This window comes from Vombatus ursinus, unplaced genomic scaffold (genome assembly GCF_900497805.2).
Source record: "Vombatus ursinus unplaced genomic scaffold, bare-nosed wombat genome assembly UNPS02014772.1, whole genome shotgun sequence".
NCBI classification, from domain to species: Eukaryota; Metazoa; Chordata; class Mammalia; order Diprotodontia; family Vombatidae; genus Vombatus; species Vombatus ursinus.
Window position 1 is genome coordinate 31,196,212 of NW_020954550.1, and position 19,489 is coordinate 31,215,700.

At 38.4% G+C, this 19,489-nt stretch overlaps 1 protein-coding gene across 1 annotated transcript; it reads left to right on the plus strand.

Annotated features, from left to right (window-relative positions):
- The first annotated feature begins 4,639 nt into the window (after nucleotides 1-4,639).
- Nucleotides 4,640-19,443, plus strand: SELENOP (selenoprotein P). Its single transcript, XM_027863395.1, is given in 5 exon segments — nucleotides 4,640-4,842; nucleotides 8,994-9,209; nucleotides 13,245-13,457; nucleotides 15,598-15,715; nucleotides 17,823-19,443. Coding segments are annotated over 4 exon segments (912 nt in total). The 5' UTR covers nucleotides 4,640-4,842; nucleotides 8,994-9,006; the 3' UTR covers nucleotides 18,201-19,443.
- The last annotated feature ends 46 nt before the right edge of the window (nucleotides 19,444-19,489 follow it).

Here is a 19,489-nt window from a genome sequence, read left to right on the forward strand (position 1 = left end):
CCAGGCAGACATTTAATTTTTTCTCATAAGGAATCACATGCTATTTCTTTGGATTCCCATAATAATCTTGTGAGGTAAGCATTATAGATAGATATGATTATTTTTTTGAAATTTTTAACAATTAATATTTTTTTTCATTTTGATATTAATAAATCCCAACAAAATGAACATTTACAAATATAATAGGACTGATGAAAAGGATGAAACTACAACTTTCCATTATGGACAGCTTGCTTTTCTTTTTAAGAATAAATTTGTAAAAATAAATCCAATATGTAACTTTTAAAGCTGTCTTGCTTGTCTATGGCTCTTTCTGGTAGAGGTATTAGGATCTCCATTTTACATATGTGGCCTTATTGTAAGCTGGGAGTGTCTGACTAATTTTCCTCAAGGAGTGCTGAGCCATGTTTTTTCATGTGGCTGTTGACTGACTCCAGAACTTTGGCTGTGGAGAGGTTGTCAGGGATATGATATTGCAAGAAACTAGATTGCTTTGATCAGTCAATTCTAGTTCCTAAGAGCTTCTAATTTCTCCCTGATTGTTAATAAGGAAACAATTATTACTAATCAGATAACAAGTGGGACTACAACTATTTATTCTATGATATAGGGAATTATCAACAATTACACCAGCTAACATGCTATGCTCTGTGTAATATCACAGGTGGGTCTTGGCTTCCATTCTCCCTCAGAGTAAGCCCTGCACCTACCTGAGGAGGATTCCCTTGGGGCAAGTGGCAGCTGCTATGCCACCTGTGAGGGGGAAAGAGGTACTTTAAAGAAACCAAATACAGGAAAATTCAGATTTATGAATCAAAGAATTAAGCAAAAGACTGCAAAAGTTTTCTCTTTACAATAGCATTAAATGCAGGGTTAGTACAAATCATGAACTTTAACCCAGTTAAAATAATGATGTCAAGTCAGAGTGCCAGAGGTAGCAATGGCCTTAAAAAAACTACCCTCTTCATTTTACAAATGAGGAAAATTAGCTCCAGGGAAGTGATGGGATGTGTCCAAGATGACACAGCTAGTCAGTTGTAGAGATAAGAACTAGTCAGTTGTACCTAACTCCCAGCCCAAAGCTCTATTGGATTTTTAAAAAAAATATCTAAGTTCCTTACTAAATTGTCAACTCTTTCTGAACAGGGGCCATGCCTTAAACTTTTGTTTTTCTCTAGGACTGGTGAAGTACTCTGAACATATAGGGCACTCAATAAATATCTATTGATGAGGAGGAGCATATGTATCAATTATATAAACCAAGGTTCACTGAGAAACCATCCTGGGCCAGACATGGAGGCTGATGTGAGCAGAGACACCAAGACAGCCTATTTGACCAGAGCATGGAATGTAGTGGCAAGAAGTATAAGACTGGAAAGGCAGGCTGAAGCTACATTGCAGAGGATCTTGAATTCTGGTTTAAAGATTGAAGAAGGAGAAGGAAGAGAAGTTCTGCCACTTATAGGTTACTTGAGGTCAGGCATATCATTTCCCCTTAGTTTTCTCTTATGTACAGCAGGGATAATAACAGTCCTTAATGGCTTATCTCATAGGGTTGTTGTGAGGGAAATCTTTTGTAAACCTAACACATTATATATTATCATATAACACATTATCATTCTTAATCTTAGACCAGGAAGACTTTGGAATAGAATCCATCTAATTCAACCCTGCCTGAAACATGAATTGACTCTACAGCATCCTCTATGGTTGCCCAGCTCTGCTGGATTTTCTGCAGTGACAGCAGAATTAGGACTTCACTTAGTAAGCAATGGCTTTCTAACATGTGGGTAACCTGGTCCTTAGGATAATGAACCTTAGGAAGATTACTCTGGCAGCTGGATGTAGGATGAAGTGAATAGTGGGGAGCCTGAAGGCAGAAAGACTAACTAGATGGCTACTACAAGAGGCCGGGGGTGGGGGAGATGAAGAGGCTTAACTCATCATACCTGGTTTTGTCAGTGTGAAAGAACAGGAGAGATACAGGAAATATTGGAGAGAGAACAGACAGACAGGATCTGACATGTATATGGAGGGGATGATGGCTGAAGGAGACTAAGTCAAAGAGGATTTCTTTTTAAATATTGATTTTTCTTTTTAGTTTTTAACATTCACTTTTACAAGACTTTGAGTTCCAAATTTTTTTCTCCCACTCTCCTCTCCCTGTCTCTCCAAGATGGCAAGCAATCTGATATAGGCTATACATGTATAATCATATTTAACATATTTCCACATTAGTCATGTTGTGAAAGAAGAATCAAAAACAAAAGGGAAAAACCACAAGAAAGAAAAAAAAGTGAAAATAGTATGCTTTGATCTCCATTCAGACTTCATAGTTCTTTCTCTGGATATGGATAGCATTTTCCATCATGAATCTTTTGGAATTGGAGGACTCAAAAGTTTTAAGCCTAGGTAATTGGGGAACAGTGGTGCCATTAACAGAAATAGATGAGGAGTGGGGATGGTGAAGGAGAGAGAGAAAACAGGTACACATCTTTGGAACACCAGGTGGAGAGGTCTACCAGGTGATTGGGAATGTGGGCCTGGAGCTAACACACAGGGCATCATTTGCATCAAAGCTTTGGATGAGATCAGGAGGCAAAGTGATTTCATATCCACAATCTAATTTAATCTGTAAAACAACTACAAGGCAGGTCAGGTCAGAATTATTATCTCCATTCTTTCAGATAAGGTACAACATAGGTTGTATAAGGCAGAATGTTAGAAAAGTACTGGAGTGGGTAGCACAGAAAATTGAGCAGAGGATGGAGGCATTAATTAGACTAATTCTATTCCCTTAGTGTGAAAAGCTTAAACAAGTTATTGTACCATGTTTCACTAATGAAGAAAATATCCCACCTCTACCTCATTTAATAGGGAAGGGCACAGGAATTTCCTTTTCACCCCTCACATCCCTGAAGTTACCAAGTCCTGTCAACTCTACATCTTTTACCTCTGCTCCTTCTTTTTCTATTCATACTCTAGCAGGACCCACATTACCACCTATACAAGAGTATCCTAGTAGGTCTTCCCACTTCTGTTGTCTTTCCTTCTCACCTGTCACACCACCATCAGACTTAACCTTCCTTATGCACAGATCTGTCTAGGCTGCTTTCTTGCTGATAACCTTTAAATGGTTCCCTATGTCAGTGATGATTGAGCAAAGTTCAAATTCCTAGGCCTGGCATTCAAGGGCCCCACACCTCAATCTGGCACTCTCCTACCTTTCCAGTTTTATTTACTTCCCATATAATTTATGATTCAGTCAAAATGAATTGTCCCCACTACACAATTCTGGCATCATGGTTTTTCTCAGACTTCTCTACACCTGTAAGGCTCCTTCACTTTTCAGGCTTTACCCTTCCTGCAAAACCCAATTAATAGGGCATCTCCACCAGACCAATTCCTTATCCCCTCCTGAGCAAATCAGTGCCAACCTTCCTTCCCTTAGATTTCATGTGGCACTATTGTGCTTCTCTGCAGTAATCATGTATTTTCATCCTGGGGACTAATTACTGATGAAGAAGATTGGCTGGTTATTTGTGGAAGGCTAAGAATAACAACAGGGATAGCTTGAATGCTGCACTGGTCCAGTTTCCTTCCTCTCCTCACATCTTAGAAGACCCTGAGAAAGGTTGATAGCACTTTGGAGCTTTTAAGAGAATTTATGGAAGGATATGGGCAAGAACCATCCAGAATTAGAGAATAGATGGCTTACCATCTGCACTTCTGGGGGAAGTACTCACATTGATGAGATCCAGGATGCATGCAAGTTTTTAAAATATAGAGTATGTCTCAATGTGCTCTTCATGAGGGCCTAGACCAGGAGGTGGGGGTAAACCTGTGGCCACAAGGCCACATGTGGCCTTCTACATGTTTGGGTTTGGCCTTGCGACTGAGTCCAAGTTTTACAGAACAAATCCTTTTATTAAGGGGATTTGTCCTGTGAAGTTTGGATTCAGTCAAAGGGCACACTTGAGGATCTAGGCCTTAGTAGACTGTCTCACCAGGCTGTCTTGTTTCCAGAGCTCTGAACAATGAAGGTACTGAATAAATGTCTGTCCATCTTAACAGAACCAAAATTCTAAAGTATAGAAGGAGGGATCCTGGGAGGTTCCTTCTGATTTGGGCCCTGAATGCACCAAAATAACGCAAGAGAAAAAAATAACAGACTCCTTTTATAGCTTGAAATAATAAGTTAACCGTTCCTCCCCCCACACCCAAATACACAAACACGTGGTCAGGTCCCAGTTCCATATCCTCGAAAGATCAACAGGTGAAGAAGGATACCAACACACGGACCCACGACGCAGACACACAGACACTGACACAGACACACAGACACACAGAGCTCAACACTCAAAACACTAAGTAAAAAAAAAAAAAATTCCTCCTCTAAACCACAGCTTGCTGGCTCAGCACGTTTTTCCTCTTTATAACTTTAGAAAGAATGTGACTTGAAGGACCGCCTTATCCTTCTTCCCGCCCCCGACTGTACCATTTAATCCAATGCATTGGGGAGGAGGAAATTAAAAAAAAATAAGTTATATTATTATTTCCCCCATGCCCCCTCACTATCTTCATTGCTATGCGCAGAACACTTGCTGCCATCAGTCACGTTAGTCACAAAAAGTTCCAAGTGATTTGCTTTGCTTGCAAGGTCATTTCGGTCTGGGAGCCCTGAACTCTGGACTACAGATGAGCAAGGGAAATAAACAAGCGGAGTATAAATAGCAGCCAGAGTGGACGGGTGGGGACGGGTCTCGTTGCGGGAAGGAGTTAGTAGAAGCTGCACACCTGGGCGGAGTCGAGCTGAGACAGGCAGAGCGCGCCAGAGGGAGCGTAAGTGGGCACCCAGCTCTTCCTAAATCCGCAGCACTTTTGAGTTTGACAAACGTGTTTTCGTTTCTTTCTTCCTAACTTTGCCACGCACATACACAATGCATGCATAGTTACATGTATATGCGTTATATACACAGTGCATGCATGTTCACACTTACGCATGCATATATTATGCACACACCACATAAACGTGGTTTATGGAAAGAAACGCCATTAATAAAACATTGAAGCGGGGGAAAGAAAGCTTCTGTCTGTTGGGGTGGGGTCGGGGCTTAGATAACGGGCAGCCCTCAAGGTGACGGTTTCTGGTTGTTCTGAAAACCCTGTTCTTAGTATTTTCCAGTAAATCTAAAGACTAGAGATGAAGGAGCTTTGAGATGGCAACAGGGATGCAGTTTTAGCAGCATTTAGAAAGCAGTGTCTAAATATCCATGTCTGCAAGGTTACTGTTTGTTCTGCAAGGAATGAAAGGACCAAGGAGGGAGTGGAGAGTCCACAGGTGACCACTTAGCCATGGCAAGTTAAACAGCTGCTACATCTGCCACCAACAGGATCAGCAGCTCAAGGCGTGGCGCTTTCCCTATCTCAGGCGCTGCACGAACACTAGCCCCTAGGCCACTCTGGATGGAGCTGGCAAGTGGTGCCTCAACCAAGCCCCGGAGTTTAAGCCACCAGGGGTTATGATTCCTGCACAGATTGGGGAGTGGTGGTGGTGGTGGTGGTGGTGGTGGTGGTGGCGGCGGTGGCGGCGGCGGCGGCGGCGGCGGCGGCGGCGGCCCGGTTGCTTTTTTCCTCTTTGCCAGGAGGGAACTTTCTGGAAAAGTTGTGGGGTAGAAAAGTTGAGAATGCCAAGTGGAGAAGGAGGAAACTTTTACATAACTTTCTCCTTGTCTAAGGAAGCGTTTCTTACACAAGCGTTATAGGAAAGCACTGAAAAGCACTTTGGGAGGGTTAACTTAGGAGGTCTGGGAGTGGATGTACTTTAATAATAATATTTAACATATAGATGATCAACCCAATCACCTATACTGTAAATTTGTTTGGGTCACTTAAGGTTGCAAATAAAATCATTTTGGAGAATATTTATTGTCCATGATAGGGAATATCAAAAGGCTATGCCGATAAATTAATTTGGATTCCAAGTCCAGAATCCAACCTGCTGTGTCATCATATGTTACATACAAAACGCCCTTAAGGCAAGTAGTCAGGAGAAAGAATTATTTCATAACTGTGGAGCATAAGGCTGTATGACTTTTCCTTTCTAGAGAGTCCATGGTATTGGCTCTATTTATATGTCCACTTGTTTTTGCTGGGAATTCACTATTAATTAAAGTGGCAAAAGTATACAGTGCTGAGGTCACTTTCAAATAGCTGAAAGCCAAGAGAAATGCAGTCAGTAAAGCAGGAGTATTTAAGCCTTTCTAGTTATAAATTCTTTTAAAAATGGAATCCAACAAAGCTGTCAGATTAAAGTTGGCAAAGCTATTATAAATAATTTGTCTACTAATGTTATTATGAGTTACTGTATCATTAGGAGTATCCTAGAAAGACTGAAGTAGGTATAGTCCTGAAATCTTTTGTCTTTCACACACAGAACACCAGAGGGAGCTTCAGAATTACATTACAGAATTATGCATCTGGAAATGGCCGTAAGAGGTCATACCATGTTACAGATTCCTATATAGATATGATTTTATCCTGTTTTTGAAGTGTTAAATAATGTGTGGGTCATGCTCAGACACTTTGGTTCTCCTCAACAGAAGAGCATACAAGGATCCAGATGAATCTTGGCAGAAATTACTTGCAGGAGCTACCATAAAATAAACTCTTCAGCTACATGCAGTAATTCAGGCTAGCTTAAAGCAGTATCACCTTGTTTTCCAGGATCAGGAGCTTGTTTGTTTTGCTAATTTATTGGATAATACGTTATCATGACACTATGCCTCCCCTAGTCTCCCTCCAATGTCCATTTCCATTGTGAATAAACTAAGTTTTGATTGTTTCTACAATTTCAAAAAATGTTCTTTTGAATGATTCTGGGATTGCCATAAAACACAAGAGCCCCCTGGTTTTGGGGTTCTGACTTCATCCTCTACCTACATACTCCTGTGTCTAAGCCAGCTTCACTTGTCTTTTAGTAGTTTGGCTACATATTTGTCTGTAAAATGGCATTTCAAATTATGGTCATTTATCAGTTGCCCCTCCACTCAGAGAGCACATATCCTAGTCCTGATCTTATGTACCCCTTGGTTTCTCAGTAAAGGTAGTTGGTCACCTAAAACTTTAAATTTCTGAACCCCAGGGAGAATATCCCAGATAAAATATATGTTCCCATGGCTTGAGAGTTTACTCTGACAATAGCTGGATGCCCTTGGATAAGTCATTTTCTCTCTGAGCCTGTTTCCTCATCCGAAATGTTGAGAGAATAATACTTGCACTTGCCTACCTCATGAGGTTGGTGTGACAAAAGCTTTTTAAATACCTTAAAGTACCATGAGTGAGTGGGCTGTATGATAATAAGTATTACCCATGGATTTACCGAATGAACTTATGCTTCAGGTGGCCGTGTTTATCTTGGGTGGAGCTGTCTTTAGGTTAGCAAGTATAGATCCCTGACAGTTCAACAAATAGAAGGATAGGCTTTCAGGAAGGGGAGGAAAAATGGGGAGACTTTAGGAGATACAGAAATTCATGATTCTAATGCTAGTCTGGTTCATTTGGTGATACTTTCCATGGCTGTTTTAAGGCCAGTCATTTTGATTAACCCCCTAAAACTCTGTGTCCTTTTTCAGTCCCCATAGAGAAGGTAGTCTTAATCTGGGGTCCATGAATAGATTTCCATGATTCCTTGAACTTTGATGGGGGGAAATTATGTCTTCAAAATAATTAGTATCCTTCATAATTCTGTTTGCTTTTTAAGAATTTTAAAAAAATTATTCTGCGAAGGGATACATTGGCTTCACCAGACTGCCAAAGGGATCCAAGTTAATAATCCCTGTTATAGAGGAGAGAAAGTAACAATTTATGTTGAGCATGCAGACTCAAATAAGATTTTATTTATTTAAAAAAAAAGCTTGTCAAATAACATGATTTTTAGTGGCTAGAATATCAACTTTGTACTAAACAAACATCTGAGTTTATGGAGGTATTAGGTCAAAGTTAAAACTGGGATAGAGCCAGCTGGAATTTGCCTAACAAGCCTGAAATTTAGAAGACAAATTTAGAAGTACTTGTAATCCTTCAACAATATAGAAACACCTGAGCCTAGTTAGTTAGGATAATTAGGATAGTTAGTTAGTTAGTTAGTTAGTTAATATAGTTAGTTAAAATAGGAAGCTTAGTTGCTTCCTCCCCAGGAGGCCGTGTCCCAGGTGAACTCTCCCACCTCCCACCCTTTCCCATCTCCCATGGCCTCGGAAGTCCTTGCATTGAGGTGTCCTGAGGTTTGCCTGCTCTTCTTCCTGCCTTGCCCCTCCCACTCCCATTTTGTGCTACTTGCTTTGGGTGCCAAAAATGTTCTAGTTATGGCTCTATACTGGGCAGAGTTTTTTGTTTTTTTTTGTTTTTCCTTTTTTCTGGGCCACAGTAATTACAGTGGATCTGGCTGAGCTGACTTAAAATGTAAGGTACAGCCAAATATAATCTCAAAGACATTGTAGTAGATAGGATCTGAGTTCCAAGGATTAAGTTTTAGTTACTTGCCGGGAGTATAATGCTTGGAAGTGGAGCTTTGTGCTAACTTTGACTTCTTCAGTTGTATTTGGTATTTTAGAGCCCTGCAGGGAGAACACACATTTGTAGCCTGATGTAGTGTCTCTAGTGCTGGACTGGAATTGAAAAAATCTTGGGTTTGAACTCTACCTTGACACTAGCAGTATGACCTTGACTTCCAATCTTTCTGGGCCTGTTTCCTCACCTGTAAAATGGGGATACTAATACCTGTAACATTTGCTTTACCTTGTCATTTTGAAGATCAAATGAGATCATATCTCTCCAGATCTTTGCAGTGCTTGGAATATAGTAGCACTTATTAAATGCTAATAAACTCCTTCATTCATAATGCATGTTAAGCTCTTTGAAAACTTTAGGATGCTATAGAAATGTCAGTGATTATCATCGTGGATACTATATAGCAGTTTCCTTATTTCCAGGAAAACCTCCACAATGTGGAGAGGCCTGGGGCTTGCTCTGGCTCTCTGTCTCCTCCCCTTTGGAGGAACAGAGAGCCAGGTGCAAAGTGTCCGGTGCAAAGAAGCTCCAAGATGGCACATACAAGATCAAGAGCCAATGCTGAACTCTCTGGGTAGAGTGACTGTGGTTGCCCTCCTCCAAGCCAGCTGATACTTGTGCATTCTGCAGGCCTCCAGGTAAGAGGGTTTTAAGGTTTTAAAAGACTTTTAAACATCTTCATTTATGCCCTACACTTCCACAAAACATTTTATTTTTCACCTCTCTGATGCATGTCATAAAATGATTCTGTATTGTAGTTCCCTGTGTTTCTGCATTTAGGCTTCTAGGCTTCATTTAGGCAGGGACTGTGTCTTTTATTTGAATGGCTTTATATTGAATTTATATTTTATTTTATTGAATATAATAAAATAAACACAATATATAAAATATAAACTAATATATAGTAAATATAAAATATAATACTAAATTTATATTGAAAGCTTTGCAACTTTTTCTTTTTCATTGGATCTCTGATGGCATCAAGGTGGGTATTTTAACCTTAGTACTATAGATCATATCACATGCATGCCTTCTCATCTTTTATATATAGTATTTTTTCCAATTATATGTGAAGACTATTTTTTAGCATTTTTACAAGATTTTGAGTTCCAAATTTTTCTCCCTTCCTCCCTCCCCTCCTCTCTTCCTAAAATGGTAAGCAAGGGGCAGCTAGGTAGCGCAGTGGATAAAGCACCGACCCTGAAGTCAGGAGGACCTGAGTTCAAATCCGGCCTCAGACTAAACACTTGACACTTACTAGCTGTGTGACCCTGGGCAAGTCACTTAACCCCAATTGCCTCACCCCCCCCAAAAAAAAACAAAAAAAAACCCCCAAAACTAAAATGGTAAGGAATTTGATAAAGGTTATATATGTGCTGCTTTCTCATCTTGTGCCGTTCTTGTCTGGGTTTTCTATAGGTCTTCTACAAAGGATTACTTATGGAGTTGGAGACCTTCTTCTAGGGCTTCTTCCATTTCGTGGGTACCAGTGCAGCTCCTGGTCTACTCATATTTTATCCCTTGATCTAGATCCATGGAAGATAGCCTACCTGCTTCTAAAAATTTATTTCTTGAATATTTCCTTATGCCACTTTTTGTGTATAGGGTATCATTGGAAATATGTGGCAGCCTACTTGTGCCCATTGTAGGTTTTTTCCTTGATTCTGGGGTCAATTTTGGTTCTTTGGAGATCATGCTATGCTGAGATTCACAATCATAAAGTATCACCCAGAGATCATGTGTGTTAACACCTTGGGTTTTTGTGGATCCTTAAAAATCATCGTGCAATTTCTCAGATTGATTCAGCTTGCTGTATTCCTTTTGTCAATTCTGGGCCCAATTCACTGTCTGTCAGTTGTTATCAGTCATTAGCATTTATGTATTTATGTACATATACACATATGTGTATATACACACATATACACTCATCCAAATGGATCTCATAGTCTGGATAAGTAATTTTTCATCTATTTAGTTTTTTTTCTCTTTCTATGGATTGCTGTCATCTCTTTTGATTAATCATAACTCAAATTGAGGTAGTCCTCTAGTGCTCTGGAGCTTGATCCAATTACCCCAGTATCATCTGAAAATAAGAATCTTTGAAGGACCTCAATATTTGTAGAGGACTCCTCTTCCACTGGGTCTTTGAATAGGATGTCCTCCATGGCTGTGGGCAATGCCATTGGGAAGAATATGTCTCCCTGTTTTATCACTCACTTGATGCTACTAATTATTGAACATAGTTACCCCAGTGGTAGCACTATTGAGAAGTACTCTATGATCTTAACATATGCATGAAAAATTCCTTGTTGAAATCTCTCCTTTAATATCTATGAAGTGAATTCAACTTCATTTTCTTATTCAATAATCAACAAAGCAGGATCACATATTCTTGGCACCTTTTATTCAGTAAGTATTGATTTAATTTGAGTGCCTGCTACGTGCCAGGAACTGTTCTAGGATATGGAGACAAAAACAAGATACCTTTAAGCCAATTTTATACTGATACAGCTGTATGCTGGAGAAAAGTATTTGCAAAAGCTTACCTCATCCTTTCTCATATTTTTATCTAGGGCATTCTTGATATATATGGAGATCATTATTTTTTTGTCATCTAACACCTTTTTCTGTCTTATTTCTTTATTTACTACTTTTTACAGTTGATTATTCTTATATTTTTGTAAAGATGGGAAAATAGTTATATTGATGTCTTCTCGATCATCTTTATTACATGTGTTGGAGATAGACAAAATTCAGACTGACTCTGTCCTCAACGACCTTACATTCTAACTGATAACAATAGTATCTGTGATTTTCTCACATAGTAGATGCCCAATAAATATTCATGGACTATTTCTAAAAATGGGAAAGCTGTGTTTTAAAAAATGTATTCATTATATATAAAACTTAACTAGACACCACTTGTATAGAATTGATGCCAATCATTTAGATATCTTTATCCCAAAATTCATTGATTTAAAAACAAACTCTAAACCACCATAAAAAAGCTACTTTAAATATAAATCAGATTATTAAATGTTTGGTAGTTTAGTGAATATGTATCTTTTTCACAGAGTGTTGGTCAAATTATAATTGTTTTGGAATATTCTCAAGGTATAATGGAAAGAATATTGGATTTGGAATCAGAGAACATGAGTTCAAATCTGGCTCTGCTATAGCTGACCCATGTGACTTTGTGCAAGTTTCTTAACTTCTCTGGACCTCAGTCTCCTCTTCTGGAAAATGAGGGAGTTGAACTAGATATGATCTCTAAGGTGCTTTCCAAGTCTAAATTCTATGCATTTTCACAAAGAATATCCTAACTAACTGAATGTCAAAAACTAGCTTCAATTCCTAGAAGAGGTGAATGAGATAGCATTTAGCCTTGAAAGACTGGTAACTATTTCTGCCACTAAGTAATAGCTTCACCAAACATAGACATGAAGTTTTGAGAAATTCAGGGGAAAAAGGTGATTCTGGTTTCCTTAGGGTGATTGAATTCACAAGGCAACTAGAAAATATGGCTAAGGAGAAATTGTAATTTATCTCACAAGCATTTACTGGGCACCCACTATGTACAGAGCACTGTACCTGACACTTTTGGGGAAGATGGGCATGATATGAATATGAAGAAAATGCAGAACAGTTAAATTTTAAAAACTTCTAGCAACTTGGATGCTACATTTAGCTCAGCCAAAAGTGAATTATGTTTAAAGGTGTTAGGCATCAGTAGTATTTGCTATAACCTTCACTCCCCCATACCTATATTTTATCAATGATCAGATTATCAGTGAACAATCATGTGCCACTGGACTTACTGACTCTGAAGCAAAACTGATCTTTTCACAATCTCTGATTTCCAACTGTCACTGAAGAGGACCCGTTTCCCCTCTCTAACCCTTGCAGTGAGAACATTCGATTGGGAACAGATACCTGTGTTTGAGGACCAGGTCTGTCACTCAATAATTGTATGACCTTGAGTGAATCACTTAACCCTTCTGAGCCCTACTTTCATATTCTGTAAAGTGGGCACAATATTACTTGCATTGCCTACTCTTACAGGGATGTTGTGAGGCTAGGTGAGGTTATGTCAAACTCCATTGTCCTAAATACATGTAAATTATAGGTATTTTTCACCCATGCCATTCCGTGTTCACGCAATTCAGGGCTGGCAGCTTAAGGCCAATAGGACTCAGTGTTTCTCCCAGATCTAATTGTGACCTTAGCATTCCTATTCCATTATAGCTGACATCAACACCTCTTGGCTTCCTCTAGCTCTGTTTCTTTATCCTCTCTACAACAACCCTCTCAGCAATCTCCAACCTGCAATGTGAGCATGAGTTTGGATTGGCACTTTCTGTTCCCCAAAAGCCAGGTGGTCCACTCCTTACCATCCCCACAGCTGGCTTGAGTGCCCCCTGGCACTAGCTGTCATGCTCTTTCTTGTCCTCAATTCAGATTGGGTTACTTTAGGCCAGGAGTTGTGGTATGGATAAATAGAAAGAGGAAGAAAAATAGAAGAAAAAGGAAGGGAGACACGAAGATAGGGAAAAAAGAGGAAGTGAAAGATAAGAGGAGAAAGGGACTACAGGGAAGCTGCTGATTCATAACAAATAAGAATATATCTATTACTTAAATGAAATGAGAAATTTTTTTCTTTCCAAATATTTTAGATTGGAAGACCTGCGAATGAAATTGGAGAGCGAAGGATTTTCCAGTATCTCATACATTGTTGTCAACCATCAAGGAAACCCATCTCAATTAAATTTCAAACAGCTAAAGGATAAGGTTTCAGAGAATATTACTGTCTATCAACAAGAAGAAAATCAAAAAGATGTCTGGACTACATTAAATGGCAACAAGGATGACTTTCTCATATATGACAGGTGTGTTCCTATATAAAGAATTGTAGAGTTAAAAATGAAAGAACCTGACTTTTTTCATATTTGTACTGTTAGCCATTTATAAAAAATTGTTTTTGCTTTATTATGAAACCATATTTATATCAAAAGAAGTACATCATTATGTTTTGGTTTTATGTTTACATTTTTTCCTTCTGAATAAGCAAAGCACTTAATATTAGAATATTTCACCTTTCCAGCATGCATGGAAATAAGTATAATTGACATCAATAAACTGCAAAAAACTTCCATTTCATATTTGCATATTAGAATATTACAAAGAAGGATCAACTTCTGTATCATATGTAGTTTTAATCAAAGTTACTTTCACCCAGGGAAGTCAAAACAGGAGGCAACATGACATAGCAGATAGGGCACTGGGCTTGGAGTCAGGTAGACCTAGGTTCAGATCCATCCTCTGATGCGTGCTACACCCCTGTGACTCTGGACAAGTCACTTAACCTCGCTGTACCTCAGTTCTCTCTTCTGTAAAATGAGGAGGTTGAACTCTATGATCCCTTTCAGCTCTAACTCTATGATCCTATGGCCTCTAGGAACCTAAAGGTCTGATTTTATTTATTGTAAGAATTATCTAAATTTCTGAATTTTGGAGCATGCTTTATTCATAGTAGCCCCATTTAATTTGAATTAATCTACTCTTTTGGATCATGACTATACTTTATGAAGGAATGAGGCATTTATATTTTTTGGGAACCTCAGAGGAAATATTTGATGTTTGGAATCACTCAAAGCTAGTGTTGTGCTTTATTTTAGATGGTCAAGCCTAGTGAACAAAATTCTGTGAGAGCCTGAGCTATTCTAAGTTAGGCATTTCGGGATGATATGCTGAAGTTCCCAGTCTTTGGTCTTCTTGTTTCTGTACCAGCCACTATTCCCTGGGGAAGGCATGGTTGGGCTGGAGTGACATTCCATGGGCCTTTCAGATCTGCCAAGCTGGGGGATATCATGTTTTAATACCCCCTAAATATTGGACAGATGTGGTTCTAGGTTGAGAGGACTTTTCTGGAACCAGGTCTAGGCAATTAGTTCCAGGCCTGTCCTCTTAGAATTTTTGCTCCTTGTGAGCAAATGGTATAGGGCAGAGGTGTCAGACAAGCAGCAGTGGCTACCATGCTTCTGAACTAGATTAACTGTAATTGGAAAATATTTAACAAAATAAATAACAATACAATAGAACATAGATTACGTTACTTATGTGATTTTCTAAGTCAATGTGTGGCCCACAGGGATCCTTATGTAAGATTTAGTGGCTTCCATTTCTATTTGAGTTTGACCCAGCTGGTATAGGGGATTCCTAAAAAAACCAGTCTCCCTTCTTCAGCCATTCTGAATGTTACCTACCTACTTAGGATACCTCTAGACAGAACTGATCAAGGCTAAAGGAGATTTCTCAAGGCTCGTCTTGGTTTGGTCTGGTCTGGTATTTCCAAATTTTTCTTAGAGGGTGGAAGCAAAATGACAATATCAGGATGTAATTCTGATATTCCACCTGCTTAGGAGGAAGCCCAGTGGGCTTCCTAAAGCCAATTTCAAGGAACTCCAAGGTTTAGAATCCCAATGATTTGACCGTTCCAATTTTTTTAATATATCCACTATTATTTGAAACAAGCCAACTATTGGCTAGAATTGGGAAATCTTTGTTATTTCTCATCCTAGTATCTGTTGTAATGTTTAGCCTAAGGGGTAAATGCCACTTATAGTGAATAATTATAGTATAGAAGAAAGTAGTTCAGGTTCTAGCAAATTCTAACCATGTTACAAAGCTTTATTTGACCTATTTACAGCTACTGTGCTTGACTTTGGTGACTTAATTTTGAGTTAAAAATGTCAGTAAACTTTTAAAATGCTATATTCCTGCTTATTATAAACACACTATAACATGTCATTCAGTTGAGGCTGGTCTCCCCTTTGTATTCCATCCAAGGGAATTTGTTGTTTAAAGTTCAAAATGTAACAGGATTTCACCCATACTGTGCTTTCACAGTATGAACCACAGTATTAGAGTGAGGTTCTAGGATACAGGATAATGTTTTAAGAACTCAATATGGTTAAATTTTTCTTAAATGATGATATGATATGATCTTTGTATTTTGTTTTTGTTTAGATGTGGCCGCCTTGTGTATCATCTTGGTTTGCCTTACTCCTTTCTGGCTTTCTCATATGTAGAAGAAGCCATTAAAATTGCTTACTGTGAAAAAAGCTGCGGAAACTGCTCATACATGGTATTTTCATTTAATTAAGTCTAGGGGGAAAAGAAAATAATTCTAGGAGATGTTTAAGAAAGTTGGTGTTTTGTGACTAAGCTAATCAACATCAAACTACTTTACAACAATATTATTTAAAATTCAACCCATTTTTCAGGATGCTAGGTCCAGTGTTGAAAAAGTTTTAACTTAAAATATCAGCCATGCATGATGTGATCTAGACTATGTTAATGTCAAGGTTGTGTTTCCATTGACACTGGTTGTCATTGCTACTATCAATAGAAAATGTTTTGTTTATAATTTACATTTAATGGGAAGACTTCAAAGCATTTTCCATTTAAGAGTTTTGTATTTCCATAAAAATTTATTAATATATAAATTGAGTGTGAGGGTCACCAGATAGCTAGATACCATACTATTAGTTGACCTACATGGAATCTTTCTTCTAATAATAGAATTGATTATCATGATATTTGGCCTATGGTGCCCACTGGGCCTAAAGAGGAAATGCAACTTCCAGTACCTAATTAGAAATTTGTGACTATATCTCTGGTGCCTTGCCATAAGGTTCTGCACATAGTAGGTACTCAAAATGTATTTATGGAATTGAAAGGAACCATGCTATTTTATGTGATTCCTGTCAAGTCACAAAAAGATTCCCAACTTAATCATCTCACTTCACATCTTTCTGATTTCCTCCTTCAGTGCTTTGGATTCACCTGCCCCTAGATACCTGAGCATGAGAGAGATTATAAGGTCCCTTCCAGCTCTAAATTTACAATCTGGCCTTCTAGAAATATCTCAATTACAAAATATCTTACAAAAGTAATGAAAGCCTAATTTTGGTTCTGGAGAAACCTAAGGAATTCCTTAAAGAGAAGACAGCAAAAGAGAAGAATATATCAATGTCTGTATCTGTCTATATATGCATAGATATAGATATGTACATGTCTATATACATATATATGAGTATGTGTAAGTGTAGAGTACCTCTTTGATATGCAACAACTTCTAATAAGTTAATTTCTGAAAAATTACTTAAGAGATTATTTTGTTCTATCATTCTGTTCCTTTTGTTAGAGATCTCCACTCTTTTAAACACTTACTTAAACTGTTCATAAATAAAGGTTAAATGCTTCTGGGGTGTTCATTAACACAGGTGGTAATGAAGACATGATTTTAAAAAGTTGCTACTTAACTGTTATATACTAATCACTCAGTGGAACTTCTGTGACTTCCCAAGTCTCCTAAAATGTGAGGCCTAGCACTAGAACACGCATCCCTGAAATGCTTTATTTCTCGAACTGATTTTAGTGTGTTTGATTTCTGAAGAGCAAAAATTAGATTTAGGCTTAATTTTGAGCTACTGTACCAACAGGATTTGAGATTCCCCATCCTCACTAATCTCCCATTCCTTACCCATGGGTACCTTGATGAAACTTGTAGTCCTGAAGAAATAGGTCAGCAAATTATTAACTTTGCTTAGTAGTGCTCTAGTTGGACTTACCAGGACTTACCAATAAAGCTATTGTGTTAGGGAGAGTTAAAAAAACAACCAATTTTCAAAACAGCCCTATTGTATGAAGAATTACCTGTTTTGCAGAGTGTATGGCTAGCATTTTGAGTGTCAGTGAGAGGTTAATTTGCCCTGGAAACAATGCTGGACAACATGCGTATTGCTGACCTAGCCATGTAGGCCAACTAATGGCAGTACTTAACTGTCTGGAGACCTTTATCCCAAACATATCATATTCAACTTCTGTGTATGGAAATGCAAAGTAGTGGCATTAACTCAGATGAAAAATACTTTGAAATTTTATAAACCAGTGGTTTTTTCTGTAACATGAGTGACAACCAGTGCTAGCAATGGTAATGTGACTTTAGTAGTGGCACTGTCTAGACAATGTGTGCGACTGATCTGGCAGTATGACAACATGTTTTAATACTGTGCTGAGCAGAATAAGGAAATGGTAACTCAATAATAACCATCCATTTAGTATGTCAGAGATGGGTCATTTTTCTGAATAATCATCAGCTTATTCCTTCTTTTCCTCTTAAGTCAAGTGGAGATGTTTTAATATAGCTGTCGATGAGTGGCTTATTTAGTGGTATTACTCTATTTCAGACCCTAGATGATGAAGGCTTTTGCCAGAATGCATCTTTGGTAACCGAGGAAGAAACAACTACAATCCCTCAGCCTCAGCCTTACCCCCACCCCCAGCACCACCACCACCACGACCACCACCACCACTACCCCCAGCATCATCACGGGCATGGGCACAAGTCTTCAGATAATAAGAAATCAGAAGGTTCTGAGACAGCCATTGATGCTCACTCTTTGCAAGGTCTTCATCATCACCATGAGTCTACACACCACCAGCACAAGCACACAGATCACCCAGGGAGCCAAGAAAATCCAGAAATCAGGGTTTTGGAGCTTTCTGTTCCAAGAAAGAAACTTTGACGAAAGAGAGTAGCTGGTTGTGCAAACCAGCTACTCTGAAATTTGTCCCAAGGTGCAGAGTCAGCTCCTAAGAGCTGATGCTGCCATTGTCGACATTTGATATTTGAACGGTTGGGCAAGTCAGTCACCTGACAGTGTAAAGGCACTGCGCTTCCTGCTTCATGTAGCTGACAGGGGAAACGGGCGGAGGAAAACATCACTGAATCCTGACAGTGACGTTCGCCTCCAGCTGCCTGATATCCCGGTCAGCAGCTTGAGCCCACAGAAGCTAGTGCTGCTTGAAAATGAAAAACTAAGGCAGGAAGTTGAAAATGATCTACAAATTAAACTGTTTAAACATGAAAAAAAGAAACCCTCTAAGTTTGGACATGATTCCACTGCCAGCTAGTTGGTAGTGGAAATAAATTTGTTTTTAAAAAATTTTAATATTTGTCGGTTTCACAAACTACCCAATTAATAAAAAGTGATCCTAAATTAGAATTGAATTTGTGAAAAGATTTGAAAATCAGAACTTTAAGCATTCAAGTGACGGCTATATTGGCTTCCAAAATGAGAACTTCCTGCCAGAGAAATTGGAACCAAACCACATTATTTCAGTGCCAACCAAAAGGTGACTGCAGCCTCTGGTTAATATGTCTTTCTTGTTTCTCTCCCTTTGTTCTGTTTGCATTAATGAAGACAGAAGCTGAAACTATGACCTAGGGGCTTCTGTTGGATCATTTGCAATTCAGAATGGAAGAAAACCAAAAAAAACATATTTACCTTATTTTATATTACTTTTCTCTTTAGAGATCTTTTTAATGCTACTTTTTCTAAGCTGAGAAATTAAAGAATCACACCTCATAGTTCAAGGTGCATATTAACTTTGCTTAAAAAATGTATATGAAACCACATTACTTTAACATGACAACTTTTTATTGTTGTTCATTTTTGTCATTTAACTCATCTATTTGATTTTGGAGAGTCAGAGATAGGAATAAAACTTTTGCAACATCTTGTTTTCTTTATTTAGGCCTGCATCATACTATTAAACATTTGAGAGTTTTTCTTTAGAAAGGTCTGGAAATGAAAGAATAAAAGACTGGCATCTTACTAGCAGGTTGCTTAGGAAGTATTCCCATAGTCAATGATGGTACAGTAGGTAAATTTACTTCTATGGACCTGAACTCTTTTATGGTTAATACATTTTAAGCAAGAATGTCAACTAGAACTTGAAAATCTGATAACTGTGTGGGATTGTAAAAAAGATGAACAAACTCTCAATAAAATAAAGTTTAAGCTTTGTGTGTGTGAGCGCATGTTTGGTGTGATACAGACCTATTCCAACT